Source organism: Palaemon carinicauda, chromosome 1, assembly GCF_036898095.1.
Source record: "Palaemon carinicauda isolate YSFRI2023 chromosome 1, ASM3689809v2, whole genome shotgun sequence".
Classification (NCBI taxonomy): Eukaryota; Metazoa; Arthropoda; class Malacostraca; order Decapoda; family Palaemonidae; genus Palaemon; species Palaemon carinicauda.
Window position 1 is genome coordinate 66,854,153 of NC_090725.1, and position 19,438 is coordinate 66,873,590.

Consider the following 19,438-nt stretch of genomic DNA (forward strand, 5'->3'; position numbering starts at 1 on the left):
CTCTCGCTTCCCCAGCGCGAACTGAGCTCCTCGCGATAAAATGTGAAGGAGATGAATCACGCTTAGAGGGTTCTCTTTCCTCGGTAGCGCTCTGGGCGCGATTAGATTTAATCTCGCCCAAACGGGAGCGTTTATTGCGCTTGAGAGAACTCTCTCGTGAAGAAGAGCGCGAACGTCTCGTAGAGCTCTTCTTATAGCGCCTAGATGATTCCCTGCAAGAGGAAGACGATCGCGGAGCAGAGCGATAACACGAGGAAGTATTCCTCTTATGTTTGTGACGAGAGCGCTTATCGCTTCTTGGCGAGACTTTTCGTGAAGAGATAGAAAGCGAGGAAGAACGAGAACGATGACATCTCTTCCTATGTCACCTTTCTCTCCGACGAGAACGTCTTGGCGAAGAAGAGCGAGCTCTCCTTTTACTCTTCTCTCTCTCTCTCCTATCCTCTAAGGAGGACGAAGACGAGGAGGAGGAGGAGGAGGAGGAGGAGAAGGAGGAGGTATCGCGATGATCATGCTTGCGACGTTGTTTCGTAGTAATGCAAGCGAGGAGCGAAGTAGGCTCCGCAGGGGCTGACGTTATTACCTCTGCTGACACTTCAGCGGCCGCCGATTGAGCTGATGGGATGTCAGCGAGGTCCGGAACTCCCGAGAGTTCCAAAACAGAAGGGACCCGAGGTAAAACTGTGCCTGCGAGGAACTGGTTCCACACCTCCACCGAAGGAGAACCAGGAAGTCCAAGGGCAGGCCATACCGCTCGCACGTTATCTGGAATAGAAGCGGTAATAGAATTATTTCCGATGACGGAAGAAACTATCCCACTGGGAGGGGCAACTTGATTCGCCTGCCCCGGGGAAATGGGTGTTAAGTCAATGGTGCCGCTCTTCCTTGACTTCCCCCCGGAGGAAGGAGGCAAGGAAGAGTCTGAAGGAAGAGATCGAGAGGTCGAAGAAGAGGCCCGAGACTCCTTACCTTTCGACGGCGAACCTAGAGGTAACGAATCCTTCTTGGATTTCTTCTTCTTCCTCTTCATGAACTTATCCCACTGCGTAGGTGACTATTCCTTACATACTTGGCAGGGGGAGCCTTCAGCACACCTATGACCTCTGCATGAAGGGCATAGGGAATGAGGATCCACCTCCGGTGGTGACATAAATGTGCCACAAGATTTCGGGGGAATCCCGGGACACTTTCTCATATTAGAGGACAGCACATCAATTTAAAGAGTAAAAGAAAAAGTTAATGAAAAAAACACACTTTAAGAAAGGCTAGTCTGCCAGTCAAATAAAAGCGGGAGCAGCGGTGTTACCACTGCGACGACTAGAATTCGATGGAAGGTACTCAGTAGCTACTGTCCGGTAGTCCCCCACCCCCAACAGGGGGATAACTACCGGCCCGGTCGTTAACGACCTTGTTAAGGTTTTCTGCCGTATTTTCCAGCTCGCACTAGAATATCTCCTATAGTAAAGAATGAGGGTTTGTATTTAGTGTAGGAACAAATGATAAAACAATAAAGAAATTTATCAGCCAACAATAATTCCATAGTCTAAGCTACTTTGGATTCAAATTAAGAAATCTATTCCAAAATTGCATCATACCAATGCAAAAATGAAAAATTTAATTTTTAAAGAAAATAAAAGACTAGCTATATATACATTTTATATTCTTTTTAAAACTTAATACACTTCAACAAACCAAAGTTAACTGAAAAATAAATATAAACCAATCCATTTGTTACAAATCTCATCTCTTGTGTGAACAAAATTACTGCAGCAGAGAAAAAACTTCTACTATTTCTAACCTTAATCAAATTGACTTCATATAAAATCCTTATTTTATTTTACAAAGACCACAAATTTCAATTATAATAGTTTTCACATCAAATTTAAACAAATACCGTATTTTCCGTGTGATAAGACGCTACAAGTGGTAAGACGCACCCTTAATTTAGCAAGGCAGTTTTAGAAAAAAAGGAGGATTTTAAAAACTTCTTAGCACAAATCCCTAGTCAGCGACTCTAGCGTGATTATTGTTTTGCACAGTAACTTTTCTTATTTTGGGTGTATTATGAAATGTTTAAGTTAATATTAATTAGGTATATGCCGATTATCCCAATTGTATTACATACTCATATAAGAAACCACTAAACCAGTCGTGGTTTCCACCACAACTATACGTTTAGTCATAGTGTTTGGTGTTTCAAATGTTTACATGAAAGCAGCGTTGTCAAAGGGTTCATAAAGTTTGTTAAAGAGGTAAAATTCTAGTAATATTTCCAAAATTTCTCATATAGCCTATATATTCTCACACAAAATGTAATTATTGATTAAAGAAATCTAGACATTCTTTTAGGTGGAATAAATTTGTTACTGTTTATGTGATTCTCGGTCTGGTTACTTTTCTGCAAATTGGTAATACTGCAATTAACAAACAGAAGTTTTTTCCAAGGTCGTATTCAGCAACTGTCTGTTTGCATTGTTTCGTAACTCAGGCAAAAGTCGTTATCAATATATTGCTTTATTACAAAATATCAACAAAAAATAAGAAAATAGGTATATACTGCATAAACAACTAATATCTCATAGCGTCGTCTGCTATGAGATCATTAGTTGGCATGTTTTCTTGTAGAGGGGGGTTAGCAAGTTATCAGCTGATAACCAACAAAAAAAAAAGATTGAAAAATTTGCTACTGTACTTCATTAAATGAAGTGCAATATAAAGATAAATCAATTTATTACATATGAATAATTATAGGTTTATATTCTATCTCGTCAGTTTGAGTGCTTGTATGTCAATAGTTGGGTGTTTGAAGGGTGTCAAACTCCCTTATACAACTTTTTCTCAAGTGTTAAGACGCAGGGTGATTTTGGGAGTCATTTTTCGTGAAAAAAGGTGCGTCTTATGACACGGGAAATTCGGTAATCTATTTAAATAGCAGGCCTTAAATTATAGGATTACTTTCTAGATTTTGCTTGTCGAAGAGAAGTCCCCTCACCCTGAAAAGACTCAAACTCTTCAAACTCCTCTTGTTTAGCTTCTGTGTTATTAACTTTAGGAGCTCTTCTCCAAAATTTGATAAATCCCGGCTCATAGTCATAATCTGGGATACCACGCTGTCTTGGGAGCTTCTTCAGCAACTCCTCTTGAGGTAATTCCAAATTCTTTTTCTTCCCATCCAGTCTATTGCCAGATCCTTTGAAGGAGTAGAATCCACTAGGTTCAGGAATGATCTCTTCTTCATTGTCTTGAGGAATAACTGATGTGCTGTCCATTCCCTCTGGTTCCTGATATCCTACTGGTGCAGCAAATTCCACATTCATGTCACATTCAATAATGCTAACTGCATTGCCTGGCTTTACTTCTAGAACACGCATTTCGTATATTCTGTCATTGTAATTTATGGCAATCACATCGTCAGTAGTTAAACACGCAAAATTTCGTAAAGCATTTTCTAAAACTGCTTTAGGATTTGTAATGTCAAGAAATTCTACATTCTGTGGCTCAAACTTAGAGAATGTGGCAACAGGAAGTGACTGCGACTCGATATGGACTAAATCTCCTTCGTCTAAAAGCAGATTTCTCATCATCTATAAAGAAAGAAAAAGGAATCAGACAGTATGAATATAAAAAAACAGTACATGATACAGTAAAACACAAGTGTGACCAGGATTTAAAAGCTAAATATATTCTCAGTAATTAGAATCAATTGAAAGAAAGGCTATTTTTTATTGTAGACGAGGCTTTCTGGGTTAGGTGATGGTAAAATACAAATTACATCCAAATATGACAAATTTTAAAGCAACTTGCATTTTTTTCTAACGTATACAAACCTAGATGTAGTCAGCAGGGATTATAATTTAGTTTCCGCGAAGCTGAATCTAGCCATAAGACTTATAGCTAGGTTTAATTAGTCACTTTTTATTGCATCAGTAGCTCCAGGTTTGTATATGTTTGAAAAAATAAAAATTACTTTCAAAGCTCTCATTTGTTCCTTCACTATTATGGATTAACGTAATTTTTTATTTGATTCTTAATCAGCCTTGTTTTTTCTGTTGAAATGCTGTTTAACCTCCTCCCCGCTCATTTCAATTTATAAGTGTCTAGTTTAATGCTTTGTATTCTTTTCCGTGTTTTCCGAGTCCTTGGATGGCAACAAACACCGGTGTTTACCGTGAGGAACTCGTTCGCTAAAGTGACCAGTCGAGAACTAAGGCTCAACAGTTGAATGTTAGTGTCCCTGGGGTAAATTTGTTGTTGCGTACAATGTTGGCTGAGGATAAACTGGTTGAGAGTTCAAAGATCAGTGGTTTACATGTCAGAAGTTTCGATGGTAATAGTTGTTTGAGTCTACCAGCAGCATATACTCGGAAGATTATGCTAGCTAATCAGAGTCATATACTTTCACAAGATATGGTTAATGATTGGCCACATCTTCATTGTATTAGAGAAAAACTGGTACCAGTTAAAACTGATTGCGACACAGGATTGCTCATTGGTTATAATTGTGCAAAGGCTTTGGTTACTTTAGAGGTTATTCCACCATCAGGCAACAGTCCTTATGCACACCAAAGTATTTTATGTTGGACTATCGTTGGAACCGTTTCTTCCGAATTTGAATCGGATGATAGTAACTTGGGAGCTTCTCATGTTGTTTTGGTATCTGACAATCCTGATCCTTTGCCAGTGCCTATGGTTCAATTCACTTTGAGGTGCCAAATTAAAGAAGTTTCTCCTTCTGATGTAGTTAAGATACTTGAAAAAGACTTCACTGAATTGGAAATTGATACTGTAAAACTGTCTACTGAAGATCGCCGATTCTTACAAATTTTAAAGGATAACTTGTCTCTGTCTGTATCTGGACAGTTTCCCTTTCGTTCCTACAGAAATGCAAACCTTGAATCCTTATTGTCGAAGTCGACACTTTCCCTGCAGGGGTCAGGAAGCACTAAACATGTTCCAAGCTTAGTGGAAATGACAGTTAAATGACAAATTCGTAGATAATTTGTGTAGCTGAAAGGACGAGCCATAAGAATTTTAACGAGGGTTTACTACCCCATCGCTAGTTAGTGGGGGTAGGGAAGGGTAGCTTGCTACCCTCCCCCCCCCCCTCACACACACCTGTGCTTGAGCTCACTTTGCTTGGAGGTAGGACTTCAAGGGGGATAGGGCTGGCGGGCAAGTTTGATTAAATAGCTAAGGTTTGTATAGTTAGGGAAAATACAAATTATCTACGAATGTCATTTGTTCCGTAACTGACATACAAACCATGCTATTTAATACGGGTGACTCACCCATTAGGAAGGGTGGACGTCCCAGCCAGTACTGGCTTTTGGCTTTGCCCAAGGGCTCGTTATTTGAGTGTGTTAGCACACAAAAATAAGGAGTCCCTGCACCTCGCTAGAACCTTGCTACGCAAGGACTGCGGCCTACGCAAGCTGTGTGTGAAGGTATAATGAAGTGTGACTTGTCCTAGGAAGTTGACCTGAAGTTCTTTAGATGGAAACTTTAGTTTAGGACTCTCCCAATACCACCTCATCAGGGTATGGGGACGTGACAGTATTAGCTTAATACTAGGAACACAAGGAAACATGGTTTACTGTACCTTCAGTGGTTTGAGGTCAGCTATGCAGAGAACCCAGGATGCTGCTTTCCCCAAGAGAGGGGAAGATGAAGAAAAGAATAAGGGCCAGACAAACCTTTTCATTCATGCAGACTAAAACTGGGTAACAATGCCCTCAACCTTCTGCTACTTGTCCAATAAGGAGCTTGAGGTTTTAAACCAGCTGTAGTGCAGCCACCACAGGGCCGATAGAGAACGTATCGAGCCTCCTGTGGGTCACGTCTTGCAGGTAGTGGGCTGTGAAGGTCGTCTGACCCTTCCACACCCCAGCTTGAAGAGCCTGCGTCACTGAGAAATTCTTTTTGATGGCCAGAGACGTAGCTACGCCCCTGACATCATGTGCTCTAGGGCGACGTGACGGAGGAGGGTCTGGATTCAGGGATAGATGAATCACCCTACAAATCTATGCCGAGATGGTGTTCTTGGTGACCCTCCTCTTAGTCCTCCTGTGCTAACAAATAACGCTGGCACCTGAGGACGGACTGCAGCCGTTCTTTTGAGATATAGCCTCAAACTCCTTACTGGGCATAGTAGGAGATGGTCTGGGTCATCTGTTACAAAACGGAGACTCGAAATCTGGAAGGAGTCGAACCGAGGATCTGCTACTTCCAAATTCTGAGTCTTAGCAATAAACTCAGGGATGAATCTGAACGTTACCTCCCCCCATCTCCTTGACTAGGCGATGTCATACGAGAGACCATGAAGTTCACTAACCCGCTTGGCCGAAGCCAAAGCTAGTAGGAACACCGTCTTCCAAGTTAGGTGGCGGTCTGAAACCTGGCGTAATGGTTCATAGGGAAGTCTCTTAAGAGACCTGAGAACTCGAACCACGTTCCATGGAGGAGGTCTCACTTCCGACTGAGGGCAGGTAAGTTCATAACTTCGTATGAGTAGGGAAAGTTCCAGCGAAGAAGAAATATCCATTCCTTTGAGCCTGAAGGCTAGACTTAAGGCTGAGTGATAGCCTTTCACCACCGAGACTGAAAGGCGCATTTCTTTCCGCAAATACACGAGGAACTCCGCTATTGTTGGAATAGTGGCATCGAGTGGAGAGATACCCCTTCCACGACACCAACCACAGAAGACTTTCCACTTTGCCTGGTAGACAGCTGCGGATGACTTTCGCAGATGTCCAGACATCCTGATCGCAACTTGTGAAAATCCTCTCTCAGTCGTGAAGTTGTAGCGAAGCTACAGCTTTGTGGAAGATGTTGGCATGTGATTGTCTGAGTAGATCGTGTCGGGGAGGGAGTTCTCTCGGAAGTTCCGTTAGGAGTTGCAGAAGGTCCGGAAACCATTCCGCGTGATGCCATAGCAGAGCTATGAGGGTCATTGAAAGATTGACCAATATTCTGGTCTTGTTGAGCATGCTCCTCATCAGACAGAACGGGGGAAAGGCGTAAACGTTGATGTTGTCCCACCGCTGTTGGAAGGCATCTTGCCAGAGCGCCTTGGGATCCGGGACTGGGGAGCAGTATAGCGGAAGCTTGAAGTTCAAAGCTGTTGCGAACAGATCCACAGTCGGGGAACCCCACAAAGTCAGGACTTTGTTGGCTACTAGATGATCCAAAGATCCCTCGGTACTCATTATCTGAGACGCTCTGCTCAGATTGTCGGCGAGCATATTCCTCTTGCCTGGAATAAAACGAGCCGATAGTGGAATCGAGTGGACTTCGGTCCATCTCAGTATCTCTACTGCAAGATGGGATAGCTGCTTCGAAAAGGTACCTCCTTGTTTGTTGATGTAAGCCCCTACTGTGGTGTTGTCGTTCATCACCACCACAGAGTGACCCACCAGGTATTGTTGGAACTGTAGAAGGGCTAAAAATATGGCCTTCATCTCTAGAAGATTTATATGGAGGCACTTTTCTGATTCTGACCACAGGCCTGAGGTCGTGTGGTGCAGTACGTGGGCCCCCCACCCTTTCTTTGAGGCGTCCGAAAACAGCATCAAATCCGGGGGGAGGACGAGAAGATCCACTCCTCTTCGTAGGTTCTCGTCTGTCACCCACCACTGGAGGTCCGTCCGTTCCGCAGGTCCCATAGGGATCATGACGTCCGGGGAATCGTAGCCTTGATTCCACCAGGACTTGAGTCGCCACTGGAGGGATCTCATCCTGAGGCGACCATTGGGAACTAGACGAGCCAAAGATGAGAGGTGACCGAGGAGACTAACCACGATTGGGCTGGAAGTTCTTCTCGTCTGAGAAAAGGGCTTGCGACCTTCCTCAGCCTTGCTATCCTGTCGTCTGATGGGAAGGCTTTATGGAGATTGGTGTCTAAAATCATGTCTAGGTATACCAGTCTTTGAGTGGGAAGCAGAGAGGACTTCTCGAGATTTACCATGATACCCAGATCCTGGCAAAGTCCCAGAGGTTTGTCTCAGTGTTGAAGAAGGGATGACACCGAGTCTGCTAGGATCAGCCAGTCGTCCAGATAACGGAGGAGACGGATACCGATTCTGTGTGCCCACGAAGATATTAGGATGAACACTCTGGTGAAAACCTGTGGTGCTGTGGAGAGACCGAAACACAGCACCTTGAACTGGTACTCCTTGTTGTCTAGGCTGAATCTTAAGTACATCCTTGAAGATGGATGGACTGGGATCTGGAAGTACGCATCCTTCAGGTCCAGTGTACACATGAAGTCTTGCGGTCTCACTGCTAGCCTGACCGTGTCTGCGGTCTCCATGCTGAACGGAGTTTGTTTGACAAACTTGTTAAGCGCTGAGAGGTCGATGACTGGTCTCCAGCCTCCAGACGCCTTCTTTACAAGAAAGAGTCGACTGAAGAAGACTGGGGACCCGTCGAGGACCTCTTGGAGAGCGCCCTTCTTCAACAGGGTCTGGACTTCTGCCCGAAGGGCTTGCCCCCTTGCTGATCCCATGGCAAGGGAGCTCAATGACACTGGATTTGTCATCAGGGGAGGTAGAGATGTTGTGAACAGGACGCGATATCCTTGACTGATTACGGAAATCGTCCAGGAATCGGCCCCGAGTTGCTGCCACCTGTCTGCACAACTTTGTAGGCATCCCCCCACTGGTGGATATGCAGGGGTACTGCCAATCCTAGTGTTTGCAGCTTTGGCTGCTCCCTCTAGGATTTTTACCTCCCCTGGATGACTTTTTGCCTTTCCTGACCTTGACAGGAAAGGGCTGAGACACCACTGTCTTCGCTGCCGTTGTCGGTTTCGTGGTCTTGGTAGGACGGGACTGCTGTGGTGCTGGAGGCTTATAGGGCTTGGAGGTTAAAGCCCTATGCAGGAGGGAGTCTTGGTGGGACTTCCTCCACCTCTCAGCTGCATGTTCCACGTCTTTAGGCTCAAACAGATTCGTTCTTTCTAAGGAAGAATGCCTGAGCCTGTTTATCTCGGTGCTAGGGACCTTCTGATGGAACTTCTCAGCCACCGCATCTCGACGTTTCAAGATGGTGTTTGCCCACAAGTTCGAGACTTGGTGGGCCAGAAACTCGATCGTGCGAGTGCCTGAGAGGAGGAACGTCTCCATAGCTTTCCTGGTACGTTCTTTGGAGAAGTCCTCAGAGCGTATCAGGATACCTAAGGTCCCTAACCAGATATCCAGCCACGAAGTGGCTTGCATAGCACATTTAGCAACCTTCTCCTGGTTAAGGATCTCAGTTGCCGAGGATGAGACCTGCCGGTTGGAGAGTCTCTCAAGAGGGACTCCCCTGGTAAGCTCTTCCAAAGAATGGTGAAGAGGAAGAGCTAAACAAGGCTCCTCCAGGATCTCGAAGTACCTCCTCTGCTGTACACGAGGAGGTGGGAGAAGCTTGTTGCTGGCACTGGAGCGGTTGGAGGAGGCTAACTCAGACAGCTGGACTGCGATCTTGTCCCTAGTACTCTTAACCCCCTGAGACCAGGGCAGAGCTGCACTTGTCTTAGAAGGTTTTTGAGTTCAAAATACTCGGTCCAAGACCGTGTCTTTGCCCTCTCGAGGGGGAATCTCTGGGTCGGCAAACCCATTGAGAGTCCTCATAAGAGTCAGAACCTGCCAAAATACATGTTCTGACTCCTGTAGTTCTCCTCCGGAGGTTGGCCTTGCAGCGAAGTCTCCTGTCCCCAAAGGCTCTTTTTGGGGAGAATCGCAGACGTTCTCCAAGTGACTAGCTGGCTCCGTCCTAAGTCTCTTCGACTCCTTCCTAGGAAGGATGCAGGACTCTAACAAAGACGGGGGCAAGTTCTTCTCGACCCCTACCCGGGAAGACTTTCCAACGCGAGGTGGGGTTTCCCTCATTGGTGCGATGGGGGAACGTCCCACCTCACGTGACTCCCCTGAGGACGGGAAATCCTCCTCCGACAGGGAGGGAGACAAAGTCTGGGGGGGAGAGGGAACTTGCCTCGAGGGCTTCCGAGGAGACAGTTTAATTCTTGGAGAAGTCACCGAGTCCGAAACTCATCTTTTTCTCTTCAGAGGGGTAGATGCAGCCAAGGATTTGTGGCCCAATTCAGAGAAAACAGACTTGAAAGCCTGTGTAACCGCTCTGATTAGTGCCCCAAACCACAGCTGTTGGTTGACAGCTGTGCTGTCAGACACTCTCCCTGGAGGGACAGGGATCGACAGATCCCTGGGAGGAGTTTCCATAGGGGGGTTTGCCTGAAAAGAAGTAGTAGTGTTCCTGGACCTTTCTGGAAGCTTCCCTTCTACCGCCGAGCGCGCTGTTCTGCGCTTGCGGGAAGGGGAATGTGGCGATGGCGACCTTGCCATGCGTTGTCCTGCAGTCTCGCGCGCGGGAGGGTATTGGCGCTCGCACGGGGGAGCGTAATGGCGCTCGCGCGATAAGGAATACCCGGGATCGCGCGCGGGAGACTGCTGACGTGCGCGCGAGGGAGACTGATGGCGCGCACGCGGGAGACTAATGGCGCGCGCGCGGGGGACTGCTGATGCGCGTGTGTGCGTGCAGGCGAGTGATGGCGCGTAGAAGCGCGCGGGAGACACAGGAGAGTGTGCAGGAGGCTAATTGTGCGCTTGCGCGCGCAGGTGAATATTCTCGCGCGCGGGCGCGCAGGATTACTGTAGCATGTTGTACCCGTGGGCGTGCGGGCGATAGTTCGCGCGTCCCAGAAGATGTCGTAGGGCGTGCGCGCGCGCAGGAGAGATATCCCTTGCATGCGGGCGCCCGCGCGCAGGAGAGATATCCCTTGCGTGCAGGCGCGCGCGCGGGGGAGACATCCCTTGCGTGCGGGCGCGTGCGAGCAGGAGAGATATCCCTTGCGTGCGGGCGCGCAGTCGGAACCTGTGTGCATGGGCGCGCACCTTGCGGGCGCGCATCAGGATGGCGGCGCATAACTGCTGGAGAGGATGGGCGTGGGTGCGCAGGGCGCGAGCAGGTGAGCGCGCTGGCGAGGGATGGCGCACTGGAGACAGCAGGCGGCGCGTTGGCGAGCACTGGTGTGTAGGTAAAGTCCTTGACTTCCCTACAGCTCCCAGATCCGAGGATCGTGGGCGGGCAGGAGAGATGGATGTACGTGGGCGCTGGCGTGCGGGAGAGCGCTAGCTCGTAGGAGATCGCTGGCGCGTTGGAGAGCGCTGGCGCGTTGGAGAGCGCTGGCGCGCAAGAGAGCACTGGCGCGTTAGCGAGCGCTGACGCGTAGGAGCGCTGACGCGCAGGGGGTTGTTGCCGCGCAGTAGCGCGCAGGTGAGCGCTACCTCAGGCAAACCCTTGCGCACAGGAGACCGTTGGCACGCATGACTATCATGGCGCGTACGCCCTTGTTGCCCCGTAATAGGGATCGGTGCCTGACTATGATAGTCAGGATTCGTTGGCGCATAAAGCGCATCAGCTGCCAGGAACGGCAACGGCAGGTCAGCAGGTCTGTCGGGTGGAAGGTCGGCGTGCCCTTTTAAAGGACGACCTTCCACCGAAGGGGATCGCGAACGATCCGCTGAGAGGTCCAGGACCATTTCAGGAACAGTCGGTGAATGCTGACGAGGCTCCTCTGCGGCGGACTGCAACGACGATGATGAACCGGAGAGGCGCCTCCTCACCGCTTTATAAGGTGAAGGAAGGCCACTCCGGCGAAGAGGAAAGCGAGCCTTGCGACGGATGCGTCCTCTGGGGGCCGTAGGATCAGCAAGCTGACCTTCTGCAGTCCTCCGAAGAGGAGTCTCTGTAAGTGAACTCCCCAGAGGGGGAGAATCACCGGCAGGAGAGACTGTTGGACTTAGTTTCTCCATCGTAGGTTGAACAGGAACGGGAGAAACTAAGCCTTCAGGGCAAGGGAACTCAATGACACTGAATTCGTCGTCAGAGGAGGTAGAGATGTTGTGAACGGGATGCGATATCCCTGAATGATTACGGAAATCGTCCAGGAATCGGTCCCGAGTTGTTGCCACCTGTGTGAGCAACTTTGTAGGCATCCCCCAACTGGTGGAGATGCAGGGGGACTGCCAATCCTAGCGTTTGCGGCCTCGGCTGCTCCCTCTAGGATTCTTTCCTCACCTGGAGGACTTTTTGCCTTTCCTATCCTTGACAGGAAAGGGCTTAGACACCACTGTCTTCGCTGCTGTCATTGATTTTGCGGTCTTGGTTGGACGGGAGTGCTGGGGTGCTGGAGGCTTATAGGGCTTGGATGTCAAAGCCCTATGAAGGAAGGAGTCTTGGTGAGACTTCCTCCACCTATCAGTGGCCTGTTCCACATCCTTAGGCTCAAACAGGATGGATCCTTCTAAGGAAGAATGTCTGACCCTATTGATCTTGGTGCTAGGGACCTTGATGGAATCTCTCAGCCATCGCATTATGACGTTTCAGGATGGTATTTGCCCACAAGTTCGAGACTTGGTAGGCCAGAAACTCGATCGTGCAAGTGCATGAGAGTAGGAACGTCTCCATAGCCTTCCTGGTACGTTCTTTGGAGAAATCCTCAGAGCGTATCAGGATACCTGAGGTCCCTAACCAGATGTCCAGCCATGAAGTGGCTTGCATAGCACACTTCGTAACCTTCTCCTGGTTAAGGATCTCGGTCACCGAGAACGAGACCTGCCAGTTGGAGAGTCTCTCAATAAGGACTCCCCTGGTAAGCTCTTCCGACGAGTGGTGGAGAGGAAGAGCTAAACAAGGTTCCTCCAAGATCTCAAAGTACCTCCTCTGCTGTATGCGAGGAGGTGGAAGGAGCTTGTTGGCGGCACTGGAACGGCTGGAGGAGGACATCTCGGAGAGCTGTACAGCGATCTCGTCTCTGGTACTCTTAACCCCTTGAGACCAGGGCAGAGCTGCACTGGTCTTAAGAGGGTTTCTGAGTACAGAATACACGGTCCAAGACCGTGCCCTTACCCTCTCGAGGAGGGATCTCTGGGTCGGAAAACCCATTGAGAGCCCTCATTAGAGTCAGAACTTGTCAAAACGCATGTTCTGACTCTTGCTGTTCTCCTCCTGACGTCGTCTGTCCCCAAAGGCTCTTATTGGGGAGAGTCGCGGACATTCTCCGAGTGGCTAGTTGCCTCCGTCCTTGGTCTTGTAGAGGACTTTGGTAAAGTTTTAGAGTCCTTCGATTCCTTCCTGGGAAGGACGTAGGACTCTAACATCGAAGATGGTAAGTTCCTTCCAACCCCCACTTGAGAAGACCTCTCAGCGCGAGGAGAGGTTTCCCTCATTGGTGCGATGGGGGAAAATCTCACCTCACGTGATTCCCCTGATGACGGGAATTCCTCGTCTGACAGGGAAGGAGAGATCTGGGGGAGTGAAGAAACCTGCCTCGAAGGCTTGCATGGAGTCAACTTACCCCTTGAGAAGTTACCGCGTCCGGAACTCCTCTTTTCCTCTTCAGAGGGGTAGAGACAGCCAAGGATCTGTGACCTAATTCAGAGAAAATAGGCTTGAACGCCTGTGTAACTGCTCTGATTAGTGCACCGAACGAAGGCTGTTGGCTGACAGACGCGCTGTCAGACACCCCCTTTGAAGGGCCAGGGATAAAAGGATCCCTGGGAGGAGTTCCTATAGGTGGGTTCGCCAGGAAAGATTTAGGGATCCTGGACCCTTCTAGATGTTTCCCTTCCTTCACAATACACGCTGTTATGCATTTGCGGGGAGGGGAATGAGGCGATGGCGACCTTGCCGTGCGTTGTTCAGCAGTCTCTCGCGCGGGAGGATATTGACGCTCGCGCGGGGGCACGTAATGGTGCTCGCGCGATGGAGAATACCAGGAATCGGACGCGGGAGACTGCTCGTGAGGCGGGCGACTGATGGCGCAGAGGAGCGCGAGCGGGAGACTGTAGGCGCACAGGCGAGCCCACGGGTGACTGATGGCGCGCGCGGGAGAATATTCACGCGCGTGTGGGTGCGCAGGATCAGGGCGTTGAATGCGCGGGCGCGCGGTCGAGAGTTCGCGAGCCCCTGAAGAAGCCGTAGGGCGAGCGCGCGGGTGCGCAGTTGAAGCCTGTGCTGCTCATGAGCGCGCGTCTTGTGGGCGCATGTCAGAATGGTGGCGCGCAACTGCAGGAGAGGATGGGCAAGGGCGCGCGGGGCGCACGCGCGTATCCTAATGGATGTGTGCAGGTGACTGCGCGTGTCGGCGCGATGGTGAGCGCTGGCGCGCTGGAGAAAGCTGGCGCGTAGGCAAATGATGGCGTGTTGGCGAGCGCTGGTGCTTGGGAGAAGTCAAGATAGACTTCCCAACAACGCCCAGATCAGAAGATCGTGGGCGCGCAGGAGAGATGACTGCTGGGCGTGGGCGCTGGCGTGCGGGCGAGCACTGGCGCGTAGGAGAGTGCTGGCGCGCAGGAGGTTGCCGGCGCGCAGGAGGTTTATGGCGCGCAATAGAGCGCTGACACGCAGGTGAGGCTAGGTGCGTAGCTGGGCGTGGGCGCGCTTGCTCCGGCAAAGCCTGGCGCGCAGAAGAACGTGGGCGCGTATGCTCAGCATAGCGCGTGAGGGAAGTATGCTCGCGTTGGCGCATACTCCCTTGATGCCCTGTATTAGGGTTAGATGACGAGGCCTGACGAGCATGGAGGTCAGGTTTCGTTGGAGCGTAGCGCGCATCAGCATTCAGGAACGGCGACGGCAGGTCGGCAGGTCTGTCGGGTGGAAGGTCAACGTGTCCTTTGAAAGGACGACCTTCCACAGAAGGGGATCGCGAACGATCCGCAGAGAGTTCCAGGACCAAAGCAGGAACAGTCGGTGATCGATGACGAGGCTCCTCTGCGGGGGACTGCAACGAAGATGTAGAACCAAAGAGGCGCCTCCTCACCGCAGGTGAAGGAAGGACTCTCTGGCGAAGAGGAAGGCGAGCCTTGCGACGAATACGCCCTCTGGAGGCCGTGGGATCAGCAAGCTGACCTTCTGCAGTCCTCCGAAGAGGAGTCTCTGTACGTGAACTCCCCCGAGGGAGAGAAACACTAGCAGGAGAGACTGTTGGACTTGGTTTCTCCCTCGTTGGTTGAACAGGAACGGGAGAAACTAAGCCGTCAGCTACTGTAGGGTTTGAAGAGGCAGAGGTAATGGGAGATACCGCATTGGATACCTCTGACACCACAACGTCGACAATTGACAGAGGATCAACCTCTGCCGGAGGCGGCGATTGCTTGACAGCGGCACCCAATCGGATGTAGTCAAGTAAGACTTCCTTGGAGGGCGAACCCTCGAGCCCCAAGGACGACCAAAGCTGAAAAAGATGCATTAGTGATACATCCTCCCCCGGGAGGAGAGGTGGAGCTGCTTCGCTAGGGGAAGCAACACCATCTCTCGAACCCCGAGCTTGGAAAACAGTACAACGGTCTACACTACCACTCGACGGTCTCTCGAAAGATACCGACCGAGTGAGAGCTTCGGAGGAGTTTTGAGCAACGGTAGAAGAGGCCTTGGGTTTTTCTCCTTTCAAAGAAACCTTTGAAGGAGAAATATCCCGTCTGGACTTCTTCTTCCGTCGCCGCAAAAACCTCTCCCACTGGGAGGTAGATCACTCCCTGCACTCACTACACTTATTATCGCTATCACACTATTGACCTCTACAGTAAAGGCAAAGGGTGTGAGCACAACTGTCAAAAAAAGAAGGCAAAAAAGCATTGACGGCTGCCAATGAGCGGACACGACCGACTACCATCCGAGCCGAGAGCAAAGTGAGTTCAAGCACAGGTGTGTGTGTGTGGGGGGGGGGGTAGCAAGCTACCCTCCTTTACCCCTGTTAACTAGCGGTGTGGGTAGTAAACCCTCGTTACATTTTAACAGCTCGTCATTTCAGCTACGGCAAAAGTAATACCCCTATTAAATAGCGTGGTTTGTATTCCAGTTACGGAACAATTCCTATTTTACGTACGTATAATCATGGGTCCTAACAAGCTTAGTTTCAGTACAGGTATTAGTAGTGGTGAGAAGAGGAAGAAGGCAATGCTTTCTTTTGAATTGAAGCAAGAAATTATAGAAAAACATGAGCACAGTGTGAACTGGCTAAACAATATGGCTGGAATAGGCCTACAATCTCGACGATCATCAAGCAGAAGGAAGCCATTAGAGCAGTCAAACCATCGAAGGGGATCAAAGTGAAGCAAAGAAAACTGAGAGAGAGAGAGAGAGAGAGAGAGAGAGAGAGAGAGAGAGAGAGAGAGAGAGAGAGAGAGAGAGAGAGAGAGAGAGATGAACATGACAAATTCATAGATAATTTGTATTTTTCCTAACTATACAAACCTTAGCTATTTAAAGTGGGTAATTACTTTCGGCGTAGCTGAAAGGACGAGCCATAAAAATCTAACGAGGGATTACTACCCACCGCTAGTTAGCGGGGGGGGGGGGGGGGTAGGGAGGGTAGTTAGCTGCCCTCCCCCTCACACACCTGTGTCGTAAGCTCACTTTGCTTAGAGGTAGGACTTCATGGGGGACAGGGCTGGCGGGCAAGTTTGATTAAATAGCTAAGGTTTGTAAAGTTAGGAAAAATACAAATTATCACGAATTTGTCATTTGTTCCGTAACTGGAATACAAACCACGCTATTTAAAGTGGGTGACTTAACCCTTAGGAGGGGTGGAACAAGTCCCAGCCATACTGGCTTTTGGCTTTGCCCGGGGACTCATTATCTGAGTGTGTCAGCACTCAACAATAAAGAGTCCCTGCATCTTGCTCGCACCTTGCTATGCAAGGGCTGCGGCCTACATAAGCTGTGTTTGAAGGAAAAAAGTGTGACTCGTCCTAGGAAGTTGACCTGAAGTTCTTTAGATGGAAACTTTAGGCTAGGACTCTCCCAATACCACCTCGTCAGGGTATGGGGATGCGACAGTATTAACTTAATACTAGGAACACAAGGGAACATGGTTTACCTGCAGTGGTTTGAGGTCAGCTGTGCAGAGAACCCAGGATGCTGCTTTCCCCAAGAGAGGGGAGGATGAAGAAAAGAATAAGGGCCAGGCATACCTTTTCATTCATACAGACTAAAACTGGGTAACAATGGCCTCAACCCTCTGCTACTTGTCCATTAAGGAGCCTGAGGTTTAAACCAGCTGTTGTGCAGCCACCACAGGGCCGACAGAGAACGTATCGAGCCTCCTGTGGGTCACGTCTTGCAGGTAGTGGGCTGTGAAGGTCGTTTGACGCTTCCACACCCCTACTTGTAGAACATGCGTCACTAAGAAGTTTTTCTTGAAGGCCAGGGAGGTAGCTACTCCCCTGACATCATGAGCTCTAGGATGACGTGATGGAGGAGGGTCAGGATTCAGGGACAGATGGATTGCCTTTCGAATCCATGCTGAGATGGTGTTCTTGGTAACCCTCCTCTTCGATCTCCCAGTGCTGACAAACAAAGCCCGCACCTGGGGACGAACTGCAGCTGTTCTCTTCAGGTATAGCCTCAGACTCCTTACTGGGCACAGTAGGAGATGGTCTGGGTCATCTGTTACGGAACGAAGACTCAAAATCTGGAAGGAGTCGAAGCGAGGGTCCGGCACTCCCGGATTCTGAGTCTTAGCAATAAACTCAGGGATGAATCTGAACGTTACCTCCCCCCATCCCCTTGACTGGGCGATGTCATACGAGAGACCATGAAGTTCGCTAACTCGCTTGACTGATGCCAAAGCTAGTAGGAACACCGTCTTCCAAGTTAGGTGGCGATCTGAAGCCTGGCGTAATAGTTCGTAGGGAGGTCTCTTAAGAGACCTGAGAACTCGAACCACGTTCCATGGAGGAGGTCTCACTTCCGACTGAGGGCAGGTAAGTTCATAACTATGTATGAGTAGGGAAAGTTCTAGCGAAGAAGAAATGTCCACTCCTTTGAGCCTGAAGGCTAGACTTAAGGCTGACCGATAGCCTTTCACTGCCGAGACTGAAAGGCGCATTTCTTCTCGCAAATACACGAAGAACTCCGCTATTGCTGGAATAGTGGCATCGAGTGGAGAGATACCCCTTCCACGACACCAACCACAGAAAACTCTCCACTTCGCCTGGTAGACCCCTGCGGATGACTTTCGCAGGTGTCCAGACATCCTTTCCACAACTTGTTGCGAAAATCCTCTCTCTGCGAGGAGATGCTGGATAGTCTCCAGGCGTGAAGCCGAAGCGAAGCTATGGCTTTTTGAAAGATGTTGGCGTGTGGTTGTTTGAGTAGCTCGTGTCGTGGAGGGAGTTCTCTCGGAGGCTCCGTAAGGAGTTGCAGAAGGTCCAGGAACCATTCCGCGTGATGCCACAGCAGAGCTATGAGAGTCATCGAGAGGTTGACCGATAGTCTGGTCTTGTTGAGTACCCTCCTCATCAGACAGAACGGGGGAAAGGCGTATACGTTGATGTTGTCCCACTGTTGTTGGAAAGCATCTTGCCAGAGAGCCTTGGGGTCCGGACTGGGGAACAGTACAGCGGCAGTTTGAAGTTCAACGCTGTCGCGAACAGATCCACAATCGGGGAACCCCACAAAGTCAGGTTTTTGTTGGCTACTTGACGATCCAACCTCTCGGTACTCACTACCTGAGACGCTCTGCTCAGACTGTCGGCGAGCACATTCCTCTTGCCCAGAATGAAGCGAGCAAAAAGTGGAATCGAGTGGACTTCGGTCCATCTCAGTATCTCTACTGCAAGATGGGATAACTGTTCTGAAAAGGTACCTCCCTGCTTGTTGATGTACAGTAAGCCACTACTGTTGAAGGGCCAGAAAAAATGGCCTTCATTTCTAGCAGATTTATATGGAGACACTTTTCTGATTCTGACCACAGGCCTGAGGTCCTGTGGTTCAGAACGTGGGCCCCCCACCCTTTCTTTGAGGCGTCCGAAAACAGCATCAAATCCGGGGGGAGGACGAGGAGATCCACTCCCTTTCATAGGTTCTCTTCTACCACCCACCACTGAAGGTGCGTCCGTTCCGCGAGACCCATAGGGATCAAGACGTCCGGGGAATTGTGTCCTTGACTCCACCGGGATTTGAGTCGCCATTGCAGGGATCTCATTCTGAGATGACCGTTGGGAACTAGACAGACCAAGGATGAGAGATAGCCGAGGAGACATAACCACGATTGGGCTGGGAGTTCGTCTCGTCTGAGGAAAGGACTTGCGACCTTCCTCAGCCTTGCTATCCTGTCGTCTGATGGGAAGGCTTTGTGGAGATTGGTGTCCAATATCATGCCTAGATATACCAGTCTTTGGGAAGGAAGCAGAGAAGACTTCTCGAGATTTACCATGATCCCTAGATCCTGGCAAATCCCCAGAAGTTTGTCTCGGTGTCGAAGAAGGGTTGACTCCGAGTCTGCTAAGATCAGCCAGTCGTCCAGATAACGGAGGAGACGGATGCCGATCTTCTGTGCCCACGAAGACATCAGGGTGAACACTCTGGTGAAAACCTGAGGTGCTGTGGAGAGACCGAAGCATAGCACCTTGAACTGGTAGATCTTGTTGTCTAGGCT

The 19,438-nt window shown here is 49.6% G+C and overlaps 1 protein-coding gene across 2 annotated transcripts in view; it reads right to left on the minus strand.

Moving 5' to 3' along the window:
- Positions 1 to 1,643: 1,643 nt before the first annotated feature.
- Ufd1 (ubiquitin fusion-degradation 1-like) overlaps positions 1,644 to 19,438 on the minus strand; it is a 216,512-nt gene continuing 198,717 nt past the window's right edge. For both annotated transcript variants that reach the window (XM_068381631.1, XM_068381641.1), the window contains exon 5: positions 1,644 to 3,584. In XM_068381631.1, the coding sequence (XP_068237732.1) occupies positions 2,952 to 3,584 (633 nt within the window). In that variant the 3' untranslated portion in view covers positions 1,644 to 2,951. The remainder of the gene's footprint in view (positions 3,585 to 19,438) is intronic.